The 11,387-nt window shown below is 40.7% G+C and overlaps 1 protein-coding gene across 1 annotated transcript in view; it reads left to right on the top strand.

The window, feature by feature from the left end:
- Positions 1-9,252: 9,252 nt before the first annotated feature.
- lrig1 (leucine-rich repeats and immunoglobulin-like domains 1) overlaps positions 9,253-11,387 on the top strand; it is a 39,239-nt gene continuing 37,104 nt past the window's right edge. The window contains exon 1 of the mRNA XM_053484110.1: positions 9,253-10,409. Within this exon, the coding sequence (XP_053340085.1) occupies positions 10,204-10,409 (206 nt within the window). The 5' untranslated portion in view covers positions 9,253-10,203. The remainder of the gene's footprint in view (positions 10,410-11,387) is intronic.

Raw genomic sequence — 11,387 nt, 5'->3', positions numbered from 1 at the left:
TTCCCACAATCCAACCACATTCTCTCTCTCTCTCTCTCTTTCTCTCACCTTCAGGTCCACCACCAGATCCAAGTGTGATCAAGGTGGCAGCCATTATCCCATTATCCCCAGTGAGAACCTGGAGGCAGAAGCCCAGCTGCAACCGTGACGACGAAAACCTCCTCCTGTTTAGGAATTAAGTTAAGCACAGCGAGTTATTTAAGCACCTGTTATCACCTTGTATCTGCTCTACAAGTTTCAAGTACAAGACTTTACACGTACTGTGAATGCATCTGTAAGTGTGGGCGTAAATAATAATGACAATAATACTAATCATCATCTGCAAATGTCATGAATAACGTGAAAAATATAGATGATAATTTTGCTTCATCATAAGAAAGAGAAAAGGAATAAAAGTAAAGTAGAAAAGAAAAGAAGAACTAGAAAAAAGAAAAGAGAAACTTGGATAAAGGAATGGAAGAACATGCAGAAAAGTAAAGAAATGCAGGAGAATAGGTGGCAAGACAAAAGAATTACAAAGATGGAGTAGAGAAGAGAAAAAGAGATAAAAGAAGAAAAGCTAAGGCAAAAAAGTAAGAGACGAGGAAAAAAAAAGAGAGGTAAAACAAAGAAAAGAAAGAAAGAAAGAACATTCCTATACTTTATTAAGGGACCAGATGTACATCTCTCAGTCTTCTGAATAGCCCTTTAGTGAGTGGAGGGAGGGCTTCTATCCCCCTGAACCCCGCGGTGCGTTCCTCACTAACCCGTGGCCGTGATCCAGTAGGGAGAATGGAGCTGTGTTTAATCGTTCATAATAGAAATTAGCATGGTGTAATGAACTCGCTATGAATGTCTATTATTTGCATGCTTCAAAGACGACGGCGGACTTTCTAGCTGGAATGTTTTTCCCGGCCTAAGCCAAACAGCGGTAGGAAAGCATTCGCTGCTCGTCGTGTGCAAACAAACATTTGGTTTTTTACGACTGAAATATGCCTAGCTTTAGAAAGAGTGATTTGTATAATCCAGGTGCGTTGATATTAAATCAATAATTTTTACTATTAAACGTATGTGAGTCTGTAACGAGTTCTGTCTCCTTCTTCGGAATGCGTTTAACAGTGTGTCCCGTGATGCCTTGACCTTGTTCACCTTGTAACGGCCCACCTCCAGGACACGCAGGATGCCTCTGCTCTGCTTCCTGTTCCACCATGCCTGACCTGAGACCTGTTGTAATGTTCAAATGTGGTCACGAGACACACCTATATCTATATGTACAGCCACATATATTCAGAAATAATCTTCATCGAAATCATAGTGCGCCAACATCTTGGATAAAATCTGAGATATCATCTTGGCAGCCTTTTATTTGGCCCTGGTCTGTAGAGTAGAGGAGAACAGAATTGATTTTGGGGGGCACTTCCTGTGCAAAGAAGTTTTGGGTCAGTAAGAACCCTACCACCAGTGTGGGGCCAAACATTGGCTTTATAACACTTTTGCACATACTGTACATACCCAACAATTCCAGGATACTATCGGCTTAGGAAGACTTTTCATCCATGTTCTACCAATGAGTGGACATAGGGCTAGCATGCAGCACTTTCACTGCTGCATCCGAGTTCAGATCCTGGTCAGGAAACCAACCCCAGCTGAGGGGTTACACGAGTCAATGCGCTTCCAGTGCAGGTCCCAAGCTGGATAAACTGGGGGTGGTTGCATTAGACAGGGCATCTAGGGCATGTACAGTGGATGCTATGCATTATGGGTGTATCACTTCCTCTCTTACCATGGTGCACTTCCTTTCTTACCATGATGCACACATTGCTCTGGAATAGACTGGACTTATTAGACCACATAACCTTCCTCCATTTTTTCAAAATCCAAGCTTGATGCTCCCTAGCAAATTTAAATATTTTTTTTTCTGATGATGTCTCACTAACAAGTGGTTTTCTTAACTGTTTAGTCCCAATCCTGAGACAATTTTTGTCATATTATGTACAGTATATATGGGAATGCTGTAACTATAACTGAGCATAGCTTTTTTTATCATGCATCTTTACTAAACATTGAAGTGATCTCCATTCATAACTTTTTTGCCCGACCATATTTCTTATACAAAGTTGAGGGTTCAGCACTATACTATACTTACAGGTTTCAATAGTGTGTTAAAAAGTTGTTAACCCAATTCTAGTCACTTCAAATCTTTTTAGTTGATTTTGTTACTTGATGCAGGAGAAAAATTTGACTGTTTTGAAGCTGTGTGTGTGTTTGTTGGTTTTTGCCTGAGCAATGTATATACCTGGTCGCCATTGGCCTCCATGGTCCCTAGTTGAACTACAGAGGTTCCTAGATGGATGGATGGAGTGTATATATGGTGATCTAATGTAACAGCCTAAGTTAGGTTCAACAGGCAAAAAAGGCTTATGTACAAGGCTTTTGAAAACAGCGCTGCCAATTTTTGACCAGGGCTGGCAAGAGAACACTTTTCATATCAATCCTAACATTGTTAAAGAAACTATTTCAAATAACAGGTCTATAAATTTTAAGGCCGATTTTGGGGGAAAAAAGGATTTTGATAATAACCCAACTAGTTATTGGACAATAATAAATTTTCATCACCACCACAGCAGATTGGGCCAATATTTGCACTGTCAGCTCTGGCAAAGATGGACTTTTTATAGCAACCCTACCAATTTTAGGCCAATATTGGCGCGGTATAGACTGCCAGTCAAACTTCTAAACACGTCTTCTAGTTCCATGGTCTTTCCTGATTTTTATTTCTTTGTTACACTGTAAAACAATGCTTAAGGCGTTTATCCAAAATACATAATAATCTCCTTTGAACAGATATTCAGATATTGAGATGTATCTTCTACGTATGCTCTGTAAAGCTTTGTAACGTCTAATCTGAGGTGCTGTTTGTTAATTGGTGATTTCTGAGGCTGGTAACTTTAAATGTACTAATCCTGTGCAGCAGTCCATCAGAGGTAAGTTTTGGTCTTGATTTCCTGGGATGGTCTTCATGAGAGCCATTCATCATGGTGCTTGTTGGGTTTTGCAAATGCACTTGACACAAACTGTTCCAGAACAGGGTTAGGGTTAGGGTTAGGTCTTAAAATAACAACTGACTGTTGGTGGTGTTACTTAATTACTTAATTCCATATGTGTTATTTAATAGTTTTATAGAAAAAAACTGCATTTTTCTGGAATGTAGAAAATGTTTAAAGTCGACTCCGATGGTCAACCACAACCGGACTTCTCTAACATGGTGTCTGATGATGACGATGATTTCCGAGATGGGCTTCAGGAGCAGCGTGTGGTTGGCGGTTTATTATTATCACCTTATCTTTATTGTGAGCTTGTGATCTGTTGCTAGAAATACAGTATGGAAAACAGTCTTGCCAACAGGGCAGGGGTATTTATTGTGCGAGAGAGAGAGAGAGAGAGAGAGAGTCCTTGGCGCAGGTCCATTCAGCCTAAAAAAAACTTTGAACAAAGAATGCTGCCAAACAAAAGCAGTCGCACCTCGAGTGCCACGCTCTATACAAGCCACCTTTCATGACTCGGCTGCTCCCAGCATTCCTCGCTCCGAGCTGAACAAACAGTTCTGGGCCACTGCTTCTTTTAGCACATGTTCTATAGCTCTGTCAGAGAAAAGTAAACTTTTATTGGTCCTTCATTGAGGCTTGAAGAAAAAAAGAAAAAGAAAAAGTGGGACCTGTCGCCCGTAGCCAGCTTTGTGTGCTAATACATTTTTCTTCAGAAACAAATGAAAACAAGGTATTCAGACAAAAAACACACACGCTGGCTTGACGATGCATGCCCTCTGACAGACACTGGGCTATGAGGAAGCGTAACTGACGAATAGACAGGTTCTTCAGCAGTGCAGCCGGGGTGAAGGAAGCCTTCTTTCAACGTGACGGAAAAGAAAGAAAATAACGATAGAGCCTGGCAGAAGCGAGCGAAATTCATTCGCCTTATTAAACAAACAATGGAAAGAAATGTAAATGTTAGTGCACGCCACACAATAAAGAATCCCTGTCCGCTTGTTTGGACACCTGCACGGGGGTTTTGTGTGTGGGTGAAAAAGAAAAAAGCACCGCTTGAGTCGCACGGTTGACCTCGAATTCTGCGACTGAGTGGCCTTAGTTACACATCCCTCATTTCTGAGGTCTGTAGGAATGCCGCTTCAATGAATATACTGTATTTAAAAAAAAAAAAAAAAATCTTTAATCTTCCCTGATTTTTTACAATGATCTCAGTTTCAGATCACAACAAGTGCTGTGTGTATTTTCTCCGTCTTGCCCCATCATTTTTCACATGTACAAAAGAAAAAAACGAAACCGCTTTGTGTAGCAGTAATTCAGAGGTTAAAACTGGTCTAGTAGTAAAGGCTTGATATTGAATTTATGCAGACATGATGCAAACAAGGACAAGAACAAACAAAAATAAATACTTTGGGACTTGGCAGTATGAGTCGAAATTCCTTCTGGGGCAAATAGGATGAATAGGATTTCCTTGCAAATGTCAGTCTACTCCTACACGGAAATTCCTTCAGGAGCATAGAGATTCATCAGATTTACTTTGGACGTCAGACTATCTTTTGGATCATGCAGGGGTGTCTGAATACTTTTGGAGCTGGATGGGATTGTTCTGGTTACTATTATACCTTTGGGACTGTCTGGAAATTGTCCAGAATTCTTTTGGGAGCGGACAAGCTTTACAATGGGCGCTGGCAGGGTTGGTCGAAATTCCTTTGGAAGTGAGCCGGATTGTTCAGATTATCCTAGAGATAGGGTAAAATTGCCGAAAATGATTTCAGAAATGAGCGAGATTGGTCAGAATACTTTCCGGAGCAGGTAAGATTGGTAAAAAGGATATAATAAAACGGCTACCGCTATGTTTTGTTTAGCAGAATTTCAGAAGATAAAATTGTGATAGTAGTTTAAATTAAGTCTTAATGTTGTATTTATGCAGAGGTGGGACAGGAAAGAACAAATGGGGCTTGGCAGAATTGGTCAGAATTCCCTCTAAGTAAGAAGAATTGGTTGCAATTCTTTTAGGAACATACTGTAGGAACCGGGGAATGGGTCGGATTTCCTTCAAAAGCATCTGCGATTGGTCAGATTTACTTTGGGACTATGCAGAAGCAGGGTTGGTCTGAATTTTATGTTTGAACAGAATTCCTTTGGGACTTTGTGGAATTTTTCCAGAATTCTTCAAGAGCTTTTGGTCAAATTTTTTTAGATAGCAGGCAAGCTTGTTCGGAATATTTAAAAATTTGGGTGGAATCGGGCTTGGGGAGCGAGAACGAGATCGGAAGACCGGAAGACTTTGAGGAGCAAACGGGATTGTTTGGAATCCTTTTAGGAGGAGACAGGATGTTCGGAATTTCTTTGCAATGGGCAGGAGTGTCCGAAGTATCTTCTAGATAGGGCGGGATTGGTGAGAATTTCCTTGCGAGTGAGCGGCATTGGTTAGATTTTCGTTCATGATTGGTCAGAATTCCTTGAGGAGCAATCGGGATTGCTCAGAATTCCTTGGGGAGCAGGTGGGATTGGCTAGAATTCCACTTTGATAAGGCAGCCTTTATCAAATTTCTCTACAGAGTAGGTGGAATCTGTGAGGACGATTTCGGGGGTGGGCGGGATTACACGGAATTCCTTTAGGACCACGTGAGATTGGTCAGACTTCCACCGGGAATGGGCGGGATTGGTCAGAATGTTTTCAGGAGCCATAGAGATTAGACAGAATTTCTTCAGCAGTGGCTGGGAGTGGAATTAAAAAAAATAAATAAATAAAACAGTCCTCATCTATTGTGCTTCAGGAATACACATGATGTGAAAGATGTCTGGCCTGCACACAAGTGTACGAATGTGGCGTATGGATCATATGGATCGTATGGATCATGCTCTTCAGCTGCAACTCTGTTTCTTATTAGGCGAGGCATTTCCACACTGCCGGCCATCCTGCGCGAGCCCTGTGAGCCCACCCGATTTCACGCCTCCCCTGATTTACTGGTGATGAATAACTCGAACAGATGGCCTGGTTATCTTTTAAGAATCTGGCACGGTGAACATCACAAACACATATGCACAACCCATTCTCTGTAGAAAAGCTGGGATAAACGTGTGGTCAGGCGCTGCATCTCTCTCTCTCTCTCTCTCTCTCTGCGGTGCATCTAATGTCTTTACGCTTTGCACCTTTAGTCCAACCGCATGCTGGAGTCCCTTTCATCTCCTTCCAGCGGTACGTGAACAGGGCTGGAAACATTCAAGTGCATAAACACACGAAGAATGAGAGCGAGAGACAGAGTGTGTGTGAGAGAGTGAAAGTGAGAGAGAGAAAGAAAGAAGCAGACAAAGAAACACAATCAATCATATGCTGCTTTCATTAGGTCGTGACTAGCATACTCACACAGTTCTTATTATTCCGGCCTGACCGAGCCAAACGTGGCCCATGTGTTCTCCGGGCACTGATTACTGAAAGACTGGTTTGGAGGAGGTGGAGACTTTAAATGACTTTTCAAACAATAATGTAAAGATAAATCCCATTCTGTCAGATGAAAGCGAACGAACTGCATTCATGTCATCTCCAGATCTAAATACACATTTTAAAAATAAAAAATGTGAACCGAATGGACGTTTCGCAGCATTTCTGTACGAGTACAAAGCGCCCGTCGGAGACGTAAACGCTTTGGCATCAATTAAAGCCTTGGCTACAATAAAGCCTGAGTATCATTATCTTTTTAGTGTTTTAGTGTTTTGGATTAGCGGTTTTACCACATAATTAGATGTTAGTCACGGCGAGGAAACCGTAAAGCTGCAGCGCGGCTAGAGCTGGGTTTACTAACAGACAGCAGAGTAAACACCCGCGTTCCACCGTTAAATAAAGACAGGAGGTTAATTTAGTCACAGAGTGATGATTACACACCAGTTGCAATCGTTCCTGATGGAGGTTATAAGCGGTAGACCCTTGCTCGGGGGTCATCTGGATAACACGACATGTTACAATTCTACGTTTAATAAATACACACACATAAGTATAAATTAGTGTCTGTGGCATAGTTTATAAAGTTTATTACATTTTAGATAGATACACAGACAGGCAGACAGACAGAGATCAAACAGACACTGAGAGACACACAGATAAACAAACAGATGATACAGACAGACATAGAGAGATATAAATGTGCAGAATGAGAGATGAGCGAACAGACAGACAGGAACTATAATAGATGTATAATATCTGTATAATATATGTATAATATATATAACTGTCTTTTATTGGTCATTCCCTTAACCTGAATATTCAGTTCACAAGCATGGTTGGTACTGAGACTGGCCACGGAGAGACAGACAAGTAGACAGACAGACAGGCAGACAAACAGACAGACAGCAGTATAGCTTCAAGTATCCAATAAAGCACTGCCACTAGGGATTAAACCTTCATTAAGGACAAACAGAATCCTTTAGAGACAATGTAATCTCCGACACACCCAGCGAACTCGACTGGATTTAGACTTCCTAACCCGAAGCTTCTTCCCCACTGCACGCCTGTCCTTCACCCAGTCACCCACTGACCTCCGGCACGTCACGTTACGGTGCGTGAGCTTCTATTGATCCTAATCTTAAACTCCAACTTTGACCCGCGCGTCACTCAGGAGTTATTTGTAAAGCAAATTATTTACAGCTGGTGAACTGGCAGGTAAATCACCGTGGAAGCCATGTCAGCAGGCGTCTGGAAATAGAACGCTGGCATACCTGAAGCACATGCCTTTTAGGTTAAAGAGGGGAAAACGCACGGCTTCAGATTCCACGATTGTTTTCCAGCAGCCGAGAACTGCTTTCTGTCAACCGCCCGTGTTTATTCACACTTCGAGCAGAAATGATTAAGCCCAGGAGATCTTACGTATGATTTACACACAAGTCATACACTGGTAAATTATTGTTTTTGTTCAATCTACAACTTCAGGGCACAGCTGATGCACTGTGAGAATGTTTCTTGGACGCACACAGCTGCAGGCTTTGACATAATCAACAGCACATCATCCGGGATGTGAATTTGATTGAGACTGATTTGTTTATTGTCTGCGTTGTCTGCTTTAGTTATTGTCATAAATATGTTGTCTTCATTTGGAAGAACTGTCTTTCAAACTGTTTACGGCTTACAGTGTGAACATAAAAAACCTTGTTGATTGACAAATGCGTCTCTTCTGTCTATTGTTACAAACACACTTGGCTTGAATTTAAAGAATCTGTGGAACATTGATTATAAAAACAAATGTCTGTCATCTGGCCTGGGATTCGTTGTTTATTTATCATAAATTCCTTTTTTCCCCTTTAAAATCTTAATATTTTCATTTTGCAATTTAAAGGTTTACAACAAAAAAAGTAATTTATCCTGTCAATATTTATTCAAATATTTTTAATTGCAGTTTATTTATGACTTGCATATATACATATATATTCACATAAAATATATTATATAAATATATTATATGTATAATTACATATATATTATATATATCATATATAATATTCATATAGAATATAATAAAATATTTTAGCTTTTTGCTAAATGTAATGTAAATATTTATTTTGTACAAATTATATATAAATATATTTATAATTTACTTGCATAAACGACTATATATATATATATATATATATATATCACATTCAGGCATCATTAGTGACTTATTGTATTTATCTCTATCCACCCACTCATACTTTCATCCACTTAAGGAATATTTAGTCATTTTAAACAATATACTTGTTTTCATTACATTTTACATGCATTGTATATAACTTAATTATTTTTATTCAATTAATTAATTTCTTAATATGCATTTATAATTTACTTTATTAAATTATAAATAATGTTATATTTTTCTAAAATATTATTGTTTTCATTGCATTTTGTGTATACACACATAATTAGTTTGTATTGCATTTAATTTACCTTAGTTATTTTTTTTCCACATATGATATATCTCACTGTACTTTCCTCACTGTATGTCACTAAACTCTTCCTCCTTCCTTGCGGTTGAGAGTAAAAGGGGGCGGGGCGGTTTCACACCCGCGGTGGCGAAGGTAGGCGGGGCTAACACGCTTTGATTGACAGCCATGTTGCTCGCGAGCCGAGCTGAAAGCCTGGCCAATGGGATCCTCGGGGCAGCTGTGGGGTCCGTAGTTCGCCCAATCAGGAGGGGAGAGGGGCGGGTCTTATGGAGTCCGAGGCTTTCAACGTGGGGCAGAAGAGTAGAGAGAGGGAGAGAGAGAGCGCGAGCGTCCTGAGAAAGAGAAAAGGGGGAAAGTAAAGACAGATAGGGGAGAAAGGAAAGAAAAAGAGGGAGACAGAAAGAGAGAGAGTTCTGGTGTTAGGATCAGAAGCGTTAAATAATCGGATCGTGTCTGGTTTTAAGGAGAAGCTTCAGCGCGGAAAGTTCCCGGAGCTCGTTCACCCGGACACTCTGTCTGTCTGTCGGTTTGTTTGTTTGTGTATTTGTTTGTCTGTTATTTAAAGCACCCTTGCATACTTAAGGGACACAGCTGAAGAAAGAGAAGGGGGGAAAAACAAGTTGTTTAGTCGTGCACTGGACCCTGGACATGTCTCCATGGAGCCCGAGGACGAGATTTCTTCCAGTTGTCTTTTGGACGCACATTACCGCGACGTCCGCGAGAAAATAACACCGAATCCAGTCCACATTTCCTCTGCCAACGCTTGGGACAACCTGCGTTTTGTCGGATTTATTTTTCAAACCTTCATTATCGCGATTTCTGTTCGGATATCGGGGGAGAACCGGCCGCGCGCGTGTGCACACATTCACATCTCGTTTTCAACCTTTTAAGGACAAGAACAAGCTTTTGGACTCGGACGCAAGTCTGGCTCTGGTCAACATCAAGAGTTTCCTGCAATCTTTTTAGAAACATTCTTTTGAGTCAAAACGCAAAACAAACCAACAAACAACAAAACTTTGTGTGCGCGCGCGGACTTGTGTGAAAGGTGCGAAACCGGGATATTTTGTTTACTTTTTTTTTTTTTAGGGTTGTTGATTTTTTTTGTTTGTTTTTGCTTCATGCACTGATGCATTTCTTGCATCCAGACAATGCAATGGAGGACAAATAATAATAATAATAATTAAAAAAACAAATAAATAACAAACAAACCAACCTGAGTCAGAATCGTGGAGAGATTCGATCAGATCCTGATAGTGGAAACAAAATGGCGGCGGCGGCCCCGGGACACATTTCTACTATATATTATTATGTTTTTTACTCCTTGGCAACAGTGGGACTCTTCCTCGCGCACGGCTCGTGCACGGATTCGCCGTGTTCGCTCACCTGCACGTGCACTTCGGACACGGCCGACTGCAGCCAACGGAAATTAACCGACATCCCGCGAGACCTGCCGAATCGCACCGTCTATCTGTGAGTATCGCGTGCTGTTTGATCTGTAGCGAACGTTCCCAAATCTGAAGAGATCACACATCCGGGATCGGTTACCTGCAGGCCTTAGCTCTGAGTGACACCCCCCCCCCCCCAACACACACACACTCTGTACCGGTTTGAAACGTTTCACGTAACACTCAGTACAGTGTATATATATATACATACATATATAAAGGTGAAAAGTGTGTCATGGTGTCATATTAATAGAATAGTGAAATATGAGGCGGCTCAGTGAGGAGGCTCGCACCTCCAGGTTCCTGGTTCGATTCCCGCTTAGGATCCGTGTGCATGAAGTGAGCATGTTCTCCCCGTGCTTGGTGGGTTTCTTCCGGATGCTCTGGTTTCCTCCCACAGTCCAAAGATACGCCCATTAGTCCTGTACAGTGTGAGAATGTTGACCACTGGCCTCCACGGTCCACTAGTTGAAGTGTTAAGGTCCCTAGATGGACAGATAAACGGATGGAGTGAAATATGACCAGGAATATCACGGTGCTTACTTGCGACGACGTTTTCATTTAGCATGAAATATATATATATTACGATATATACTTGTAATGCCGATATTGCATGAAAAATATATAGCGATATGTACTTGTGCCGTCGATATCGTACGAAAAATATCACAATACATATGTCACGCCGATATCGCACAATGTTTAGGTATCACAATATCTCGACTATGAAGGTACTGCGTACATACATACGTATATATACACACACACCCATATATGTCTACAGTGCTGTGAAAAAGTATTTGCCCCTTTTTGAATTTTTTATGATTTAGATCATGGAACAAATTTTACCATTTCACAAACATATATATATATATATATATATATATATATATAAATAAACATAAACATACTGTATATATATATATATATATATAAATAAATGTGTGTGTAGACACCTTTGTTTCCTTAATAAATGAACTCATCATTTAAAAACTGCATTTTG

The sequence above is a fragment of the Clarias gariepinus genome, chromosome 23 (assembly GCF_024256425.1).
Source record: "Clarias gariepinus isolate MV-2021 ecotype Netherlands chromosome 23, CGAR_prim_01v2, whole genome shotgun sequence".
In the NCBI taxonomy this organism is placed as follows: domain Eukaryota; kingdom Metazoa; phylum Chordata; class Actinopteri; order Siluriformes; family Clariidae; genus Clarias; species Clarias gariepinus.
The sequence above is the reverse complement of the archived record's forward strand: the minus strand, read 5'-3'. Positions and strand labels throughout refer to the sequence as shown.